General features: G+C 39.0%; 1 protein-coding gene and 3 non-coding genes across 6 annotated transcripts; all 4 read right to left on the bottom strand.

Moving 5' to 3' along the window:
* Positions 1 to 183: 183 nt before the first annotated feature.
* KANSL2 (KAT8 regulatory NSL complex subunit 2) lies at positions 184 to 18,572 on the bottom strand. 3 transcript variants are annotated; one of them, XM_021704766.2, is made up of 10 exons: positions 18,517 to 18,572; positions 17,716 to 17,974; positions 16,749 to 16,927; positions 16,109 to 16,223; positions 12,295 to 12,458; positions 11,907 to 12,073; positions 11,100 to 11,196; positions 7,342 to 7,595; positions 1,598 to 1,717; positions 184 to 934 (listed from the first exon to the last, which is right to left on the bottom strand). In XM_021704766.2, the coding sequence occupies exons 2-10, from the start codon at positions 17,964 to 17,966 to the stop codon at positions 803 to 805; spliced, it is 1,479 nt and encodes a 492-aa protein (XP_021560441.1). In that variant the 5' UTR covers positions 17,967 to 17,974; positions 18,517 to 18,572; the 3' UTR covers positions 184 to 802. The 3 variants fall into 3 exon arrangements, with proteins under 3 accessions (XP_021560441.1, XP_044770800.1, XP_021560442.1); XM_044914865.1 differs by lacking the exon at positions 18,517 to 18,572 and having other exon boundaries at positions 11,907 to 12,069; positions 12,291 to 12,458; positions 17,716 to 17,998; XM_021704767.2 differs by lacking the exon at positions 18,517 to 18,572 and having other exon boundaries at positions 7,444 to 7,595; positions 17,716 to 17,998.
* On the bottom strand, positions 1,138 to 1,270 carry LOC123325018. Its single transcript, XR_006540186.1, has one exon. It is a non-coding gene; the product is annotated as a small nucleolar RNA SNORA2/SNORA34 family (small nucleolar RNA).
* On the bottom strand, positions 3,271 to 3,385 carry LOC123325019. The gene has a single exon (XR_006540187.1). It is a non-coding gene; the product is annotated as a small nucleolar RNA SNORA2/SNORA34 family (small nucleolar RNA).
* LOC123325017 lies at positions 10,872 to 11,008 on the bottom strand. The gene has a single exon (XR_006540185.1). It is a non-coding gene; the product is annotated as a small nucleolar RNA SNORA2/SNORA34 family (small nucleolar RNA).
* Positions 18,573 to 20,288: the final 1,716 nt, after the last annotated feature.

The raw sequence follows: 20,288 nt of genomic DNA, 5'->3' as shown, positions 1-20,288 counted from the left end.
CCCCTTTCCACTTACTTCTTACAGGTTTTTATCTTATCCTCCAAACCAAACCAAGTTACTGAAAATGTATTTAATATTTGGGATGGAAATTTACCTCTCCTGTTTTCCCCTTCCCCATCAGAGACAACTCCCAGGAACCCAAAAAATATATATACACATTCAAATATAAAGAAAACATGCATTCAAGTGATTGTTTTACATTTTCATAACATTTTAACATTTAATAGAAACTATATACAATTTTTTATTGTATCTTACATAAGATAGCCACTACAGAAATTTACATAGGTTAGAAGCAAGATGGATGGTTAAGGAGGGCCCAGTCCTGTGGGCTATTCTCAGAGGTTATAGGTCAGAGTTTAGTGGAAGAAGGGGTTCAGATTACCAATCAGGTGAGAGGTGAAGAAAGGCTAAAACACAGGCCATTAGAAAGAGATAATCAGACACTGGGTTCCATTAATATCCCAAGGGAACACATCTCCTACCTAAACACATATGTGTATTTGTGCCTGGACTTGGGAATTCCCATTACAAAGATCTCTCTCCCCTTAGGTGCAATCCCAAATACTCTCTCAATCCCAGCAGCTCTGACAGGAATCACCTCTCTCTCTTCCTTGCGCAGAGTGGGAAGACACTATTGGTCCCTCCCCCATAAATTTGGTTTATGTTTGACTAGAGCACTCAACCCAGAGGAAAAACGTCGTAGTCTGAGTTGTCCTTCAGTGAGAGACAGTCATAAATACTTGTTTAAAGAATGGAAAATTCAAATCCGCCAAAGTCAAATGGTTCCCCAAACAAATTATCAACTGATAGAAGAGGATTCTGGCTTCCCATTTGCAGTAGCCACTCCGCTCTGAGGCAGTGGTGCAGAAGCTTTCTCAGAATTTCGAGACCCCTGTGATCTGTACCCATCTCCAGCCATCTGCATCTGGCCCTGTTAAAAGAGAAGTCACTTTGGTTACAAATCCATTCATTATGGTCTGAAACATGAATCTGACTTACCAAGATCAAGACAGGAGAAATACAGTTAACTCTGAGACGTTACTCTTCCCCATACTTAACTACCCCTCACCCTTGGAGTCAGCAGTCATGACATGTAGCATTCTTAAGGCCCTCCCAACAAGAGGGAGAACTGTGGGTTGTTTCTTCCGATGAAACAGCCATTCTCTGCTGAGGTTCCAGAACAGCCAGATCACAGGAAGACAGTCATTTGGGCCTCTGCTTGAAACCAACAGCTACAGTACAACTGCTAGTCTTCAGTCAGGGCCACCAGTACCCCACCCAAGGCTCAAAGAAGCCAAATCACATTACTTGTCCTTACTCTATGATGAAAACAATTCCCATGCTGAACTCTCCCTTTAAAATGAACCATTTATGTAGATTCCTTGTCTTAACCTCTTCTAGTTAACTAAAGAAACATGTGTCCTGCTCTCTGGGATTCTGAGCCTAGTGGTGTTCTCTCTAAGGGCCCAACTGGAGAACTGCCATCTGGAGCACCCCTACAGTCTACTCATGATGACAACCCACTCACTGGGAGTACATGCTAGCCATAGCCAGCAGGGAGACCTGTGCCTGGATGGGGTTGTCCTTCACTTGCCAGAATATCCACTGAGCCTTCAGCAATTTCTTTGACTGAATGATCTTCAAGGGTGAGTGAAGGATCAAAAAGTAAGGGTGAAGGAGGGCACTGCATACCATCACCCACAACATCCAAGTCCTAGGAAAAGAAAGAGAAAAGCCCATCAGCAAAATCAAGGGAACCAATAAACTGAAGCTGGCATATTTTTCAACAAACCTCAAAGCAATTTTCCCGTATTTCCCTCACCCCCTTCCTACCTTTAATCAAAAAAAGATTTTCCCAGAATGTCCAACAAATGGGATAAGATCCAAAAGCACTAAGAACTTTTGCTCGCTGCTGAGTATAAAGCACAGACCACTATACTAGCTTTAATTAAAAAAAAAAAGTATTTTCAAAGAGAAAAATTCAGAGACAAAAAGTAGAATAGTAGCTACCAGGGGCTGGAGGGAGAGAGGAAGCAGGAATTATAGTTCAATGGGCACACACAGTTTCAGGACTGACAGAAAGTTCTAGAGATGGACAATGGTGACAGCTGTGCGATACTGTGATTGTACTTAATACCACTGAATTGTACACGTAAAAATGGTTAAAACAGTAAATTTCATGTTTTACGAATATTTTACCAAAAAATTTTATTTAAAAAAAGTGTATTCCTTCTAAGACTAACTGTAGTCACCATCTAAGTTCACCAGTGGTGAATCTAATATGGACAATCAGAATAATCACAAACTAAAATAAAATATTACTTTAAAAGATTGGACAATATGCGGGGTGCCTGGCTGGCTCAGTCGGTAGAGCATGCGACTCTTGGATCTCAGGGTTCTAAGTTCAAGCCCCATGATGAGCAAAGAGCTTACTAAAAAAAAAAAAAAAAAAAAAAAAGACTGGACAATATGAGATTGCTTGATTAATGTCTTAACAGTCACAGTGAGCTAGGAAATACTATTCTGATTAAGTCCCTATCCCCACCCAGAAATCCCTAATTCTTAAACAAAACATACTTCAATTGCTCTTTAAAAAGGCGGGGGGGTGGGGGGGGCACCTGGGTGGCTCAGTTGGTTAACCGTCTGCCTTCGGCTCAGGTCATGATCTCACGGTCCTGGGATGGAGCCCCATGTCGGGCTCTCTGTTCAGTGGGCAGTCTGCTTCTCCCTCTGCCTCTGCCCCTCCCCCCGCACTCCTGCTCTCCCCTCTCCCTTCCAGTCTCTCAAATAAAACCTTTTTAAAAAATTAAAAGAAAATTTAAAAAAAAGAAAGAGGGGCACCTAGATGGCTCAGTCGTTAAACGTCTGCCTTTGGCTCAGGTCATGATCCCAGTGTCCTGGGATTGAGCCCCGCGTCGGGTTCCCTGCTCAGCAGGAAGCCTGCTTCTCCCTCTCCCACTCCCCCTGCTTGTGTTCCCTCTCTATAAAATGAATAAATAAAACCTTTCAAAAAAAAAAGAAAGTCATATTTCAAAAAAACTATGTTCTTCCAACTGAACGAGCCATTCCCACTGGGATGCTGAATGGCTAATAGACCACAGAAACACATTACTCAGGGAGCCTGGGTGGCTCAGTTGTTAAGTGTCTGCCTTCAGCTCAGGTCATGATCCCAGGGTCCTGGGATCTAGCCCCACACTGGGCTCCCTGCTCAGCAGGGAGCCTGCTTTTCTCTCTCTCTCACTCCCTCTGCTTGTGTTCCCTCTCTCGCTGTGTTTCTGTCAAATAAATAAATAAAATCTTAAAAAAAAAAAACAACATTACTCTTGGCTCCTGTTTGAAACCAACAGCTACAGCAAACCACTGGTCTTGATTTCAGGGCCAAAAGCATTGCAAAGCCACAGACAATGTGTCAAACTGACTTTCAGGGTACCAAGAGTCTACGGCAAAACTCCCTTCCCAAGAGTGAAAACTACAAAGGGCTTCTACTCCCCTATGCCCAGTCTACTTTATAGAGGCTCTGTTTCCAGTAATCTAGCTTTACAACAGATTTAATTCTATGCTTTTAAATTAAGTCTAAGAGTTTAAAACCCATTCCACTTCTCTGGTGTGCTAATCATCTAATTAAGTATCACACTTCACAATAATTAAAGAATATTAATTAAAGAAATGTACGACATTATACCTGCTCAATTTAAGCAGAAATTCAGAAAAGGATATGGTCAGCTACCTAACATCGATTTCACATGTGTTAGAAACAATTAATTAATTTATTTATTTTAGAGAGTGTGCGAGTGGGGTTGAGAGAATCTTCAAGCAGACTCCCCACTGAGCACATAGCTGGACATAGGGTTGGACCTCACAACCCATGAGATCTTGACCTGAGCCAAAACCAAGAGTCCCACACTAAACTGACTGAGCCACCCAGGTGCCCTTAGAAACTTCTGTATTATCCACAGAAACCAGTATTCCTACATGGTTAAGCCTGTGAACGGTTTTCTCCAATTCTTTTACTATGCACAATTACTGTACAAATAATTAACTTGGAACTTAAAAGAACCCATTTAGGGACACCTGGGTGGCTCAGTCGGTTAAGCGTCTGCCTTCGGCTCAGGTCATGATCCCAGGGTCCTGGGATCCAGTCCTGCATCAGACTCCTTGCTCAGCAGGGAGCCTGCTTCTCTCTCTGCCTGCCGCTCCCCCTGCTTGTGCATGCGCTCTCGCTCTCTCTGACAAATAAATAGTAAAACCTTTAAAATAAATAAATAAATAAATGAAAATAAAAGAACCCATTTAAGTGGTGAGGCATAAAATTTTCAAGTCTCAAGATGACAATGGTACGGAAATATTTTCTAAAAAAATAGATAATGAAAAGGCTTTTCTCACGTATTTGTGTTGTCTGTTACAAAAACTAAAATTGGGGAAAGGAACCTAAAACAAGAAGAGAGGATCAGCAGAAATGCCTATCACAACAGGAATATTTAGAAACATAAGTCCATCAGGACATAAAGACAGAATCGACATTTTGTTCTGATCTCAAAAAAGTAATAGGATTATGGTATTAGGTTGTTACTTGCCAAACATCCTTGGATCAAAGCAGAGAAAACAGGCAAGTGTAATATCCAGAATGAAACACTGAATTTTAACTGAGATTAATATCTAACACCTGGTCCTCCCATGGGTAAAATTATCAGATATTATTAACAAGTTATAGAAATGATATCTAAGGCAGAATGTAGGTTACAAGCTAAGTTTGCTTGGTGAAATTCACACAATTAAGAAATCATTTTTTCCCCAGCAAAACTGTACAGTAATAAATATATCCAGAATTTATAGGAGGACAAAATTTCTTTTCTAAAACTGGATTTTGTTTCAACATCTTCTGAAGAATTTTTATCTCCAAAGATTAAAACTATACTTACAATGAGCAGTATGATTTATCTTTTTTTTTAAAGATTTTATTTATTTGACAGAGAGAGAGACAGCGAGAGAGGGAACACAAGCAGGGGGAGTGGGAGAGGGAGAAGCAGGCTTCCCGCTGAGCAGGGAGCCCAATGCAGGGCTCGATCCCAGGACCCCGGGATCATGACCTGAGCCGAAGGCAGACGCTTAGCGACTGAGCCACCCAGATGCCCCCAATATGATTTATCAAAAGCATATTATTATGAACATAAGAGATGATCAAGCACAAATGATTGTTTATCATTTTTAAAACTCTAACATCAAAGGTCCATCTTAAAAACCCACTGGAATCCCAAAAATAAGGTTACTTCTCACACATTTTTTTGAAGAGAAGAAAAAAAAAAAACCCAAGCAATAAAAATTAACAGATTTGACAGTATGTTTTTAAGTATTTTTAAAAATTTTATTTATTTATTTGAGAGAGAGCGTACAAGCAGGAGAGGCAGAGAGAGGAGGGCCAAAGAGACTCCCCGCTGAGCACAGATTCCCCTGATGCCGGGCTGGATCCCAGGACCCTGAGATCATGACCTGAGCCGAAATTAAGAGTCGTACCCTTAACTGAGTGAGCCACCAGGCACCCCTAAGTATTTTTAAAATTGAGATTCCTTAAATGTCAGTTTCACATATAATCACGAATCTTATAATCTCTAATATTTTGTGTAAAAATTCTCCAAAGAGCAATACTAATATGGCAAAAACAGGTGAAAGGGGAAAAGCAAAAAGGTCAAAACAGAAATGGCTCTAAGAAATTATCAGGTGAAATAAAAGTTACTAACCTAATACATCTACATAAAATACATGTGCTAGTTTCTACATATGTACATTATTATCTGAAAGGAATGTGATGATAGTGCTTATTAGGTTAATTTTCAGACCTTACAGAGTTGCTCATTTTACTAAGTTAAAAAAAAAAAAAAAAAGAAGATAGCACCTCTCTGCATTTTCTTCACATTTGAAATGAAGGGAAGTGGACAAAACTCTGTCCTTATCAACAAAGGGCTATCTGTTCATTTACCCTCTTCAACACAATCTCATTGGAAAAACTTGGGAAGCACTGAAGTATACAATAAGGTCCCTTTCTAGTTTTCATATTCTATGAAATCTGTGTGAAAGAAATTTTTAAAAAAGTAATTATAATCAGGATTATAATAAAAATTATAATTTTATTATAAATGAAATAATGAAAAAGTTAAATAAGCCTGTAGATCATATGTAACCAAGGGGAGGGGTTTATGAAAAAAAAATTAGAATCAGTTTATTCTTGAAAATACCACTTTTCTTTTTCAGATATTACCCTATCCTGGTATATCCTTTTTAGCAAGCAATACCCTTGAAGCCACCCAAACTTTGCTTCTACCCTCAGCAAATAATCCTATAACCTACATTCAATTTTCCATTTAGATCTGTTACATTAAACATGTCATGGTTATATACAACACATCTTTATTACGAAACTCAAATTTATCTTCAGAATAAATAATGAAGACCTTTATCCAGAACGCTAAATATTAAGTAAAGTGCTAAGACAGAGATGGTATGACAACTGATCCCTGAGTCAGATAGTAGGGTAGTGCTAACTAGGGGAACAAATAAAATCAGAGATGGGTTTATGGGCTGGGACCAATTAAAAAAGTAGTGTACATACTTCGAAGGCTGTAAATACTTAAAAAGGTATCACTGTTGTTCTAGTCCATTCACAACGGAATCTACAATAACATAACAAAAATAAAAGCCAGCAGCCAGAGCTAAGTTTAGAGTCATTTCTTGGGGGCGCAAATTAACCTGAAAATGAAACCTTTACGACTACAGAGCAAAAACACAAGCTTACAACTGTCAAGAGTAGATATGAGGGGGCGCCTGGGTGGCTCAGTCGTTAAGCGTCTGCCTTCGGCTCAGGTCATGATCCCAGAGTCCTGGGATCGAGCCCCGCATCAGGCTCCCTGCTCCGCGGGAAGCCTGCTTCTCCCTCTCCCATTCCCCCTGCTTGTATTCCCTCTCTCGCTGTGTCTCTCTCTGTCAAATAAATAAATAAAAACTTAAAAAAAAAAAAAAAGAGTAGATATGAGAATTCATTTGTATTATTAAGATTCTAGTGAATCACTCACCTGTGATGGGTACCAAGTTTCCTGGCTATACCAAATCCAACCATAATCTTGACTTTCCAACTTCCCATAGTTTACAATTCCCTTATTCCCTCAGAAAAACTCCTGCCAATTTAACTGTCTCTAAATCAATATACTAACATACAAATACAACCATACATGTATCATTTCAAAAACTTTATCAAGTCTCCTGGCCACAAAAGACTAACCTAGTCTCACCATTAATAAATAAGGCCTTGCCTCAAGGACCAACCAGAGCAGAGCTTCTCTAACTTACATCACTGAACTCCAGAGGTAAACTCTCAGTGGGCTGAAGCTCGGCAGCACTCAAGTACAGATCCATGGGGCCGGCTTCCAGATCGTCTGGCACAGACAGTACCTGCTCGGGCTTATACATCTGAGGAGGCAACTGGAAATGCAGTGGGCAGCAGGGATCCTCAGAGAGGCTTACAGGAACTGGTTTGTTGCAGGGTACCTCTTCAGACCCCTGGCAGCATTTGAAGAGAACCTGATTCGTGTCCTGACAAATATCTGTAGAAAAATGGTCAAGGGAAATAAAATGGATCTATTGGAGGCACAAAATACAAGTGTTGTCTGCCATGTAAAATTCAAGGTCTGCACTACAGAAGACAAATGGTTACACTTGAAACAGAACCAAACACAGTTAGCAATTTTTAAAGTTCTCAAAATAAGTGTCATTCACTAACATCTAGTTCTAGCTCTACCAGTAATTTAAATCTAGTCCCCAACCTACATATCAGGATCCCAGTCATTTAAACTAGAGACACTAATCTTGTTCTCACTTAGGAGAGTCAAACACAAAACATCTGAAAACACTGCGAAGCAAACAGCAATAACAATCCTAGGAATCTTGTACCTATTCAGAAGAAACATGCTATGGCAAAGGCAGTTTGCAGAAGCACTACCAAGCCCTCCCTAGAGTCAAGAGATATAGTGTTTCCGCTGTTAAGCACACTGGCAAAAAAATTGCAAAAACTTTTTGAATCTTGTTTCCAAAATGTTTACATGGTATATTTAAAGCAGCAGAGAACGGAGGAAAATAGAAGCTCTAGGAATAGACAAAAAATAAAAATAAATTTCCATGCCCCCTTGCTTTTTTGGGGGATGGGGGTGCTAGTGCAGGGGAGTTCTGTCATGGTCCCAAAGAGAAAAGAAAGAAGGTAATTTTGCTTATGAGGTCCCATGGAAAGGAAGTACTCCAGGAACACTCCAGGAGCACTAATAACTTCTATTAAGGGTAAAACAGAAAAGGGCCAGTTTCCAAGTTGGCAAAACAGCTCTGTAGGATGAATTAAAATTAAATTGATTAGATAAAACAACAAAATTTAGTTGAAATGTTTTATGCAAGTGATAACCATTTCTTGAAATCTTAACTACATGGTTTTCCCCCTAGATTAACAGACAACTGTTATTTCAAATGTGGGCTTATTTTTAAACCAGAGAGTACAACTTTCTATAAACTAATTGTACCCGGGATTACAGAATTATGGGTAAACTTTCCTCCAAATTTTAAGGTATTTCTAAAAATTAAAAAGTCTAGCATACATTTTATTTTTAAACCAAATAAAACTTCTTGAATAAAGCCATTTGTTTCAATCAATTCTTGGAAACTGCTAAACTCTTAAGGCAGGGTTTCACAACTGTAAAACCCTGCCAATCCTGTGCATTGTAGGATGCTTAGCAGCACTCCTGGCCTCCACCCACTAGAAGTCAGTAGCACTCTCATCCCTAAATTATAACAAGCAAAACTGTCTCCACACATTGCCAAATGGGGATAAAATGGTCCCCAGTTGAGAACTACCACTCTAAAGGAACAGTAAATAGTACAAAGTAAACAGTATTTATATGAACAATCAAATGAACAAACAAACACATGACTCTAATAGGAACCAGATTTGCATTCTCTATGTGCTTAAGAAAATCTAAAGTCTATGATGTGCTTAAAAAGTCCAATCTTACTAAATTAATACTTAAAATCAATCCATTAAAAATGTTTAATCAGAACTTTTTTGATGGAATTCAAAGAACTTTCGCAAGTCTCTTATTTAATACAATATCCTGGAAAAACCCTCCCCCCATCCTCCTCCACCCCCTTTCCTTTCCAATGGGGACAAGAGAGAGAAAGAAGGGAATGGTTGACCTACAACTAGAGTCTGGGTCCTTCACTTTCAGTCCAGTGCTGTCTCCATTAGACCAGAGTAAAGAGTTAACAGGTCACCAATGGCAGTCGCATCTTTCTCTGGGATAAGGACTTAAGGAAGGGTAAGCGACTTAAGCAACTATGGAGCGGAAAGGAAAAAAACATAAAACAAAAGAAATCATACTTCCCTCCTCTTTTCAAATACATTTCATTTTCAACTTTGCTTTTTAAAATATTAATATCCTAACAAACTATTTGAGTATAATACTGTAATTCTAAAATATTCCTTAATATCTATAAATTGAGTTTTTCTGACTTATAAATTGAAGCTCAATGAAGAAAACCTGAGAAGTACAAGGCAGAGGAATAATGGGCATTCATAACCCCACCATCGAAAAGTCAATTTCTGTTAATTCCCCTCCCAGTATTTGATTATATGTAATTCCATATCCTATTTTTGTCACAATCATTTTCCTGTCATTCATAAATTTTGTTAAATCTAACGTTTATTGCCTAAACATATTCCATATGTTGTATCATAATTTTCTTCTCTATACCCCATTTCTGAATATTTTAAGGCCATCTCCAGTTGAAGGAATTTTATGTAAAAATATCAGTCTGCATTTGATTATCTCCTTAAAATAAATTTCAAGGTAACAGTATCATATCAAATACGAATATTGCCAAGCTGCTTTCTAAAAAGCTTGTACCACTTGATCTTCCCACTGGCAATATTTAGAATTCATTCACCACAACCTCACCAACTTGAAATTCACTAATTCATTAAATATATATATACAAGTATCAAATTCATAGATAAAAATTTCCTTATTACCTACTTCACTTATGTGAAAGATAAACACTTTTCAACATTGAGCCACTTCTACTTTTAAATCTGTCCACCTTTGCCCAATTATGTTTTGAGCATATATCTTTAGTTTTTAATTCCCTTGCACAAGTATTTTGTATATCAAGGACAGCAATCCTTTATCAGATATTTATTATCATTAATAAACTGGTAAAATACTCAATAAACAGAAAAAATTTTTCCTCTCAGAAGACCAAGAGAAGGTTCTCCTTCTTTTCCTATTAAAGAAGATACACTTCATTTCCAAATACTTTATATCTCTTGCCAGGCAAATGAAATCCAGCAAGATTTAAGCCTTTCAGATAATAAAGATCATCATACTAACAAGTGCTTTTACTGTGAAAGTAACTTTCTTGATATCCATAATAAAGATGCACTTTCACAATCCAATAAACTCAAAAAGTCTTACAACCTGATAGTAAATATGGTCTCATAGCAAATCAAGAGATGTTATGACGGTCCAAAGGAAAACTAACTGGGAAGGTGGGGAGTGGAATCATTCTATTTTTGGAAATAGCAAGTTTCCAATTTGAATGAAATCTAAAATATACAAATTAGGGCCCTGACCATACAAAAGGATAATTCTCAAAGAAAGGTCATAGTTCAGAACCCACTGCTTTTGGTGGAAAACCCATAGTAATTTTTTGTGTGTGTGATAACTGGATTTAACACTATTATATTTCCAATGAAAAAGTTCTATCAGGGATCTCTGTATTTTGGAATCCCAGTATTAATCTATTACAAATAAATATTAGCCCATCCCTATCTCCAATGACTTAGGTATTTCTTTCTAATGAATTGACCATTACATTTCCAAAGTTCTGAAATGGCCAACAGACCATAGAAAGACATTTCTTTAGGCTCCTGCTTGAAACCAACAGTTTCAGCAAACTGCTGGTCTTGATTCAGGGCCAAAGGAAAACAAAGACTTTTAATCAAGCAAACTATGAGAGATTCCCACCAGCCTTTAGTCTAGCTAGCAAACTGAACCAAATAAAAAAGATACGGGTAAGGCAGTGTCTGGTCATTGGAAGAGACTGATTGGAACAACGAACATCATCCACAAAGGCCAAGCACCTCTGACTGGACCGAGTCGTATGAGCCTAAAATGGAGAAAATAGATAAATCACACAAACAAACCATCAAAAGAAAATACAACCAACTGGGGCATCTGGGTGGCTCAGTTGGTTAAGCATCCGACTCTTTGTTTCAGCTCTGGTCATGATTTCATGGGTTGAAAGATCAAGCCCGTGTTGGGCTCCCTGCTCAGAGGGCAGTCTGCTTAAAGATTCTTCTCCTGGGGCGCCTAGGTGGCTCAGTCGTTAAGCGTCTGCCTTTGGCTCAGATCACGGTCCCAGGGTCCTCGGATTGAGCCCCGCATCGGGCTCCATGCTCAGCGGGAGGCCTGCTTCTCCCTCTCCCTCTACTTGTGTTCCCTCGCTGTCTCTGACAAATAAATAAAATCTTTTAAAAAAAAAAGATTCTTCTCCCTCTGCCCCCACCCCATTCACAAGCACTCTGTCTAAAATAAATAAATAAATACTACAAAAAAAAAAAAGGGAAAGAAAAATACAACCAATTATCTATGAGAATACTTATAACATTTAAGAAAGGTACATCCTTAAAGGCTAAAAAACTCAACCTTTGACAACTTCAAGATCAAGAGTCTCTGGACTCAAAGTGCTCTTTTCAATTTACCCCACATCCAATTAAGTTAGATTTCAGAGCCAAGACTGTACAATGTTTTGACTATTACCCTAACTTTGTAAACAAAGCAAACACATACCCCTTTAGAGGTATAAACACAAATTACCTGTTGGGCAGCACCATCTGTGGCCAGCATTCTGCGTTCCTTCAGCTGCCTATGTAATAAGGCTTCCACTCCATAGCGCTGACGATACCGCCGAAGACATTTTAGACGCTTTAAGTTCTCTCGTTCTTTGGCCAAAAGTCCCTCTGGGCCAGTCAGGAGACTACTACCTGGTAAGTCACAAAAGTCAAGATCTTATGTGCTAAGCAACCAATAAAGGATGGCTGCTCCAAATTAACAAGAAATAAACAGGGTAAACTTTGGCCATAAGATAGCCACTATGAAAAGCAAATTCTCCTCCTCCAGGTACCAAGACAGAAATAAATCTAACTACTACCAAATTCACATTTTGAACCCACAAACAGCTGGTTAGGACTAGCATAAAACTTGCCTAGAGCTTCATGTTCCACTTTGCGATTATGTAAATAACGTCGCTTCTTCTCTTTGAGCAGATGCTGAAGTCGTTTAAACTGATCAATGTACAAAGACTGCAAACGAATTAGCTTCTCACGCATTATCAGGGCAACTTCTTCTGCTGTGTACACACCAGCATGTCTGGAATAAAAGAGAATTCAGCAAAGAATAAGAAAATACAATATTAAATCCAAGCTTAAAAGGAGAAAAGGGTAGAGAGGAGACTTAAGTTCGTTACTTAACAGGAAGTCAGCACTGAGACCATCACCTTATTAAATATGAATGTTTTCACAGACAGCATTCAAGTTATTAAAAAACAAAAATAAAGAAAATCCCCAAGCATGGATACTAATGTATGATTTCACAATATGAGGAAGGGGAGAGGTTTCATTATTTTTCCCAGTTATCTGCAGTTAAGAAGTGAAGATATGGAACATTCACAATTTTTATTAATCTACAATCTTATTCCATTTCATAATTTAGTCACTTACCAGTCAGGACAGCTTAAAAATATTCAATTTAGTAGCATTAATATCTTAAAAACTTTAATTGAAGTATTAAAAATAATAATTTCAATTTCTAATTTAAAATACATTCCTATATTGGAACTTACATGAGGCCTCAAAACACTGGTCCACAGTGGTTATTCACGGTCCCCAGCTCATTTTCTTGACAAATTTCTCAAAATACAGTTCCCTGGGTTAGCCCTTAATTGCCAAAGATCTAGATCCACATCAACTTTACTAAGCTTTGCCACCAATTATAAATTAATAGAATTTTTTAAAAAGTTATTCTAGTGATTATGATGAGGTCACATAAGCAACTGAGTTAAATAGCAATTTAATTGGAGACTTTCCTTATTCTGACTTAAGTCTAAATGAAAAGATTAGCTGCAAATTAAAGTTTTTGGTTCCATTAGCCTTGTATGATCATTATATAACCAACCAGGAAGAGGAAATCAGATATATACCTGACTTCCTATTTTCATATTTGACGAGTCAAAATTATTTCATTTAAAAAAACAATACATAGGGGCGCCTGAGTGGCTCAGTTGGTTAAGCCACTGCCTTCGGCTCAGGTCATGATCCTGGAGTCCCGGGATCGAGTCCCACATCGGGCTCCCAGCTCGGCAGGGAGTCTGCTTCTCCCTCTGACGCTCCCCCCTCTCATGCTCTCTCTGTCTCTATCTCATTCTCTCTCTCAAATAAATAAATAAAAAAAAAAAAAAAAAAAAAAAAAAAATACATACAAATTACATACTCAAACTAATTTTAAATCCAAAAATTACACCTTTTTAAAAAATTAGCTGTTAAGCCATTAAAACACACAGAATAAATACAATTATTAACTTCAGGGCTGAAAGTAAGTAATCTCTGCCCAAAATTTTTCTCGAATACAAATGGAAATCAATACTACCTGTGCATAAGTACAATTACAAAGTACTCTGAAGTAAAAATAACAAATTAAGAACCAAATCATGATGAATAAAATCTAAGACTATCAAAAAATTGTGAAAAGGTTTTAAAAATATCTGAAGTCTAAATAAGATGACTAGTGTGCATCTTTAGGGAAATGGGTTTGCTGCATTAGTATGTCTGCAAACTTAAGATACTGAGGCCTTAACCTAATATCAATTTTGTTAAAATGAAATTAATTTCATTGTACCCCGTCAGAAGAGAATTTAACCAATAGTCTAGGGACTAGAATGTATAAATGGAAAGCCACTACAATTAGAATTTACTACAAATCATTGGGGGGGGGTGGAGGAGTGAGTCATTTATTTAAAGATGGATGTTCCAGACATTCACAGCTAGTTTAACTAAAATCATGTACCAACTTCCCTTACTCTGATATTCACAAATTTAAGTCAGGGTTTTATTATCTGAATTCATCTTCAAAAAAGAGGGAGCCACCTTATATTCCATTAAATAATGTCTCTTACGAAAGAGTATTCCCCCAAATTTATTTTAATAACAATGATGAAGACTCCATAACCTGAAATAACCTTTATACTAGTTCTGAATGCCAGTAGATGTCATATGGTAAAAATTACTTTTTAAAAAGGAAAGATTTAACAATTAGTCTTAAGCTAAAACTTCACCAGTGCAGGATGTTGTTGTAAATGAACTCTTCAGATCCTTTTTACAAAGCAATTAAGTAAATGGTTACTTTGAGGACAATCACATAGAAATACCTACAAGAGGGGAAAGAAACTATACCAATATTAATTCTATGTAGGATAAAATCTCTAATGACATCATCGTAAGCAATACAAAAAGTACCGTTCTGAAAAAGTGAAGAAGATATTTGCTGTTAAGTTGTTAATGATCAAAAAATGGTCCTAGTGACAACAAAACACTGACACCAGAGATGAAACTAAAATAATTTCATTAAATAAAAAGACTTGTTAAATTTAGGATAGCAATATATAACCATATTAACAAACTTAGTATAAGACATTTAACAACTCTACTGACATCCCCAAAAATGGAAATATTTTAGGAGGCCGAAATTTTTTTTGGATAATCTCATAGGGGAATTAAGGGAAGCCTTATATTTAGTTGCCTACTTCATTTTCCCCTTTGAATGTTCCTTTTAGGAGAAATAACATCAAGTACCTAGTCCTTTTAACATTTATACATCTCATATTTTAAGTTACACTAGCATAAACATGTCCCCTAGAGACTGATCCACTCTAGATTACTACTGACAAAATCAAGTTTCTGGACCTTCGAAGCTGAGTATTTACCGCGCCAAAGGACAGTCACTTTGTGACCCTACAGAGAATATACCTCTTCAAAGCATCAAGTCTGGCATTTCCAGAAGCACAATGGGAAAAAAAAAAAAAAAATGTATGGTACAAAGTTACTACTATAAGAGAATCCTGCCAGATAATGAACATTCCTTTTCAAAATACTTAGATGAGACTTTCCAAACAAGTACTTCCTGAAGAGCTGACTATACTGACATTACTCAAGAAAAATAGATGAAATTATTGTACTCAGAAAATGTAAACCTAAATGACTTTTGGAGTAGAAATTCATTATCCCTCATACTATTTACAATACTTCTATGCAAAATGGAAGTGTTAAGAGACAGTAGTCAGAAAAGATGAAGAGAACAAAAAAAGATTAAACTAAACCCAAACCATGAGACAGAAATATGAGACTGTGAGTGGCAATGTTTTTGTTTCTACAACTCCTAAGGTGATCATGGGCTAAGTGAAGAGTAGAACCTTACTTAGATATAACTAGACTGATTACTCACTTCTAGGTTTCTAAATCAGTTTCTCTTTCTTAGGCATGAAACCAAAGGAAACTCTTGAACATCATTTTATTTTTCCACTAGGAAAAAAAAAAAAAAACTCATAAAATGTAACTTTGCAAAAAAAAAAAGGTAGTTATTCAAATACAATCACATTATTGTTCCTGAGGTTTAAACCAGGAATCCATTTACATCAATTTCCTCTTCTCTATCTAAGCATTTCTCAACCAACCTCCCATTATGTCCAAGAAATTTCCTATTTTCCTCCCCTATACTTTTTCATGTGTAGAATTTGATATCCAGAATTTTTCCAAATTACACAGCTTCCAAAAAAGAATAAAATCTTGCCCTGTAGCAAGATAGTGATGAACCAGGACACTTTAAAATAGAGAAGCTATTACTGCTCACAAATAGCTAAAGTCTCTTCACCCCACCTAGGTTATTTATCTATTAATAGCATGCATTACTATAGTCCACATTCTAACTACAAAAAAAATTTTAAAGCCTTATGTGGAGTTACAACTTACTTTAGGGGATCTTCTTGATCACTGTCTATGCTATCAGCTTCACTGTCAGGGTCACCTCTCCATGTCTGATCCACAGTAATGGGTTCCTGCTCCCCATCACTCCAGCTGTCTTCATCTGAGGCAAGGAAGGGAGAGCAGCCATTAAGACTTCCCACCTCTGTAACTCCACCACACAAAACTAGATTACTTAACACATCAACCCAAACCATAACATTTAAGAAAACAAAACAAACAAAAAACCCCAACAACTTAGTACAAAGGCACTGGCAAATAAAATCGGCTTGAAAAAATACAACCCAAGTAAGGTTACTTAAAACATAAATAAGATAACCGTGCCCTCAAAAGGAGAGAAAGGTCAACTCAAAATTATTCTTGCTTCCTGAAATTACCCTGCCTAACAAAGACAAGCATAAAAACAGCAATGATGGAAACAGTCATAAACTCAAGAAAGTAAACCCAAGCACACACTACTTCAAACCGAAAAGAACTGGTGAACATAGCAATCCTGGAATTCTCACCAAATTGTCAATGAATTACAATATTACTGTATTATCACGTGCCATGTATGTCCAAGGCACTGTGCTAAACCAAAATAAGTTCTTACTTTTTCCTTTTTCATTCTAGGAGAGAAGATCCTTACCCAGAATTCGGCTGGCTTCACTGCGGCTACTTTCTGGAGTCTGCGACCCCAGCTCTGTCTTAGCATAAGAGCTCAGCTGGCACAAGAGTGTTTCACCCATAGGCCCTGGATTGGTCTTCTTCATTTGAGCATGAAGTGCCAGGGCATTCCTACGGGCATGTTCAGCACAGAAAGATACCCTAAGGAGACAAAATATTAACATTTTATACTCAGGTCCCTTCTTGAAAGAGTTCAACCATTTTCATAGTCACCAGTCTTTAGATCATTTTTAGGAAATTAAAATAACTATTACCCTCATTTATAAATAAAAAAGGCCAGTAAGACAAAGTAATTTAACTGGCCCAAGGTCAACTCATTTGGTATTACTAAGGGGAAATGCAGGTAGCATAATCTGGTGCTTCATTCATCAAACAAAACATCCCAATTATAAAAATGCTGACATCATCTTAGAACAAATCAAAGAGATCCACTTTCATCTCTCAAAACTGGTTCTGGCAACTTCACATTTTACTCCAGTACCAATCCACTGTAGGTAATAAGATGTTGGGCACAATTTTAAAACCAAAATATACATGCAGAATTAACTAGCCAAGTTATGTTTCTGCATGAATACTTTTGCTTATATGACGAAAGCTATGAAGCCTTTCCCAGAAGAATACACATATACACAACTTAACAAAGTTCAGGGATGACCCAAAGGGCCAGGAACCCCAGGGTTAAGAATAATCTAGAATATCTCCTTATTTTATAGACAAGGGAGAAGATCTAAAGAAATTAAGTGAGTGGTCCAACTGGAAGTGGCCTGCCTCTTTGCAGTTTTCAACGGTTTTTATTTTTTTCTCAAGAATATACCCATCACCCCAATTTTAACAAAAACTCCAGCTATTCACAAGCCCACATATACCACATCCCCCTCTCGTTTTAGAACTAAAAGTACAAACGATACAGATTATCTATACATATATACCCATCTTTCTTCTCAGGCTTTGGAGCAGCACTGGGACATCTTTTTCCATTCTTCGTCGATATATAACTACACTGCTTGAAGGGTGCATTCTTGTCTTCAAGGATATGCTTAATGCAAAACTCCTGCCCCTCCAGACGAGGTTGCGAGCATGGGCGATGAGTGAACGAACAGGACAGGGGTTCCTGGGACCTGGGCACTGGGGTGATCCTCCCCCGATTGGTCGGCAAGACGTGGATCCGAATCCTGTTCATACCAAAACCTGCAGGCTCACACAAAAGATCAAAAAGCCCTTACCCTTCCCGAAAATTCCTGCTCCACATCCGGGCCGACCGCGGGTAAAAGACTGGCACAAGTCACGCTCCGTAACTCCCCTCCGCCCACGTCTCCCCAGGCCATTAGTCAATTCGTCTCACTTCAACTTGTCCCCCATGCCCGCCCCCACCCGGACCACCAGCACGTCGTAAGAATCTCAGGTTCGCATGGCCACGCACGAAGAGGGAGCGCACGGCCCACGCGGCGGCAGCAAGGCCGCAGCGCCGCGCCCAGCCTCCGCCTCCCTGCACGCCGCCTTTGTCCCGGCCCGCCTCAGAGCCTACGGCTGGGCCCTGCCTGTCTTCGGCCGCCCGTACAAGCGCCATTTTGTCCTCCGGCTCCGGGCACCGGAGAATCTGGCTTCTGGAAGCCTACAGGAGGAGAGCAACCTCGACGCTGACCGAAACAAAGAAGCAGCTCGGAGAGGGCAGGAGGAGCGAAGCAGCAGCCTAACTGCGGAAGCGAGGTTAACCACCGGCGCCATCTTACCTCTGCCGCCGCGCCGCGCCGCGCCGCTAGCCCTCTGGCCGCGCCACCCGCTTCTAACTCGGCCCCGCTCCTTTCCAGGCTCCCAATCCATGATTGGCTACTGTGCCCACGGCTCTGTGTCACCATTGGCTGAGGCCAGCTACCTATCATGTCTGGGGGGCGGGGCGCTGAGAAAAAGGGCGGCTTGGGTGGCTAAGACAACCTGTCCGTCAGTCAGCAACTACGCCCCGGGAAGAGGGAGGTTGACGGTACGCTGGCTCCCGGACTCGCTCACGCGGCAGGGCTGTTTTTCCAGTTCACTGCATGGCTGTTTTTCGGGCTGCTCTTGGCCGCTGTGTAGTCCTGGCTGCGACTACCTCACCAACCCGACACAGCGGGTAAAAAACCAGACATACAGAGGCCAGAAGATCACTGTAGACTCTTACTGTTTATGCAGGAAAAGGCTGTAGTTTTCTTTTGTGAGTTCATTATTGAAACATTGAGTATTTACAGAGCCTGGGGAATTACATATATAAACACTTGATTTTTCAGAGTAACCCTGAAATAATAGAGGCTATTATCTCCATTTTTACAGCTAAGATAACCGAGGAACAGAATGGGCCTATATCTAGTAAATGGGAGAAAGAGGTGAATTTGAACCCAGCCCTCATTCTTTATCCCTTATTGCCTCTCATATAGTATAGACCATTAGACTGAGAATGGGGAAATAGGAGTTCTGGTTTAGGCCCGGTTTCTCTAAAATCCTCTACAATTCCATTATAAATAATGCGGGTATATAGAAATGGCAGTCACAATCCCAATTTTATCATACTTTAACGATTTTTAGTTAAAAGCATCTTTTTTCATCTCCACTACACCTCTTATAGAAAGGAACCAACAATTTCTCCCTCTAACCCTTCTGGATCTTTTCTGCATCCCATCCTTCCAACGCTTCTTTATCTAGTGTCAGTTTAGGTTTCTCCAGCACCAGTGAGCAGGTATGATTCACACTGCAGGTGTACACAGAAATCTACAATGCTCAACAACAGCAGTTCAGACCTAAGAAGTGATTAAAACAAAAATGGGGGGGGTCAGTTGGAAGGGACGCCACTTCCAGATTAGGGCATCCCTAGAAGGCCCTTTGCTGAAATTCATTCATTTAACAAATATTTGTTGAGCACCTAAGTGCCAGGCACTGCGGATACAGAGAGAACAAGAAAGATAACCCTGCTCTTTTGGAGTAAACATTCTAGAGCAGTTTGGGATTGTGGATGCAATACAAACATAGTATCAATAGCAACTGTGATTTATACTCATAAGCAAAGACTCCAACCCTCAGAAGGGGTACAAAGAAGACATTTGTTATAAACTCTCTACAACTCAAAACTAGCTGGAGGCAATCACATTACAGAAAATATGGGAATCAGAATTTGCAACCAGGGGCACCTAGCTGGCTCAGTTGCTAGAGCATACAACTCTTGATCTTGGCGTCCTAAATTCGAGCCCCATGATGAGTGTAGAGATTACTTAAAAATAAAATCTTAGAAGGGGCGCTCAGTCATTAAGCGTCTGCCTTCAGCACAGGTCATGATCCCCGGGTCCTGGGATCAAGCCCCGCATTGGGCTCCCTGCTTGGCAGGAAGCCCGCTTCTCCCTCTCCCACTCCCCTTGCTTGTGTTCCCTCTCCTGCTGTCTGTCTCTGTCAAATAAAATCTTTCAAAAATAAAAAATAAATAAAATAAAATCTTTTAAAAAAGGAATCTGCAACCAAATGTGGTACTATCAAAAAGGAA

The sequence above is a fragment of the Neomonachus schauinslandi genome, chromosome 5 (assembly GCF_002201575.2).
Source record: "Neomonachus schauinslandi chromosome 5, ASM220157v2, whole genome shotgun sequence".
Taxonomy (NCBI): Eukaryota; Metazoa; Chordata; class Mammalia; order Carnivora; family Phocidae; genus Neomonachus; species Neomonachus schauinslandi.
This window is presented reverse-complemented; position numbering and strand designations above follow the sequence as displayed.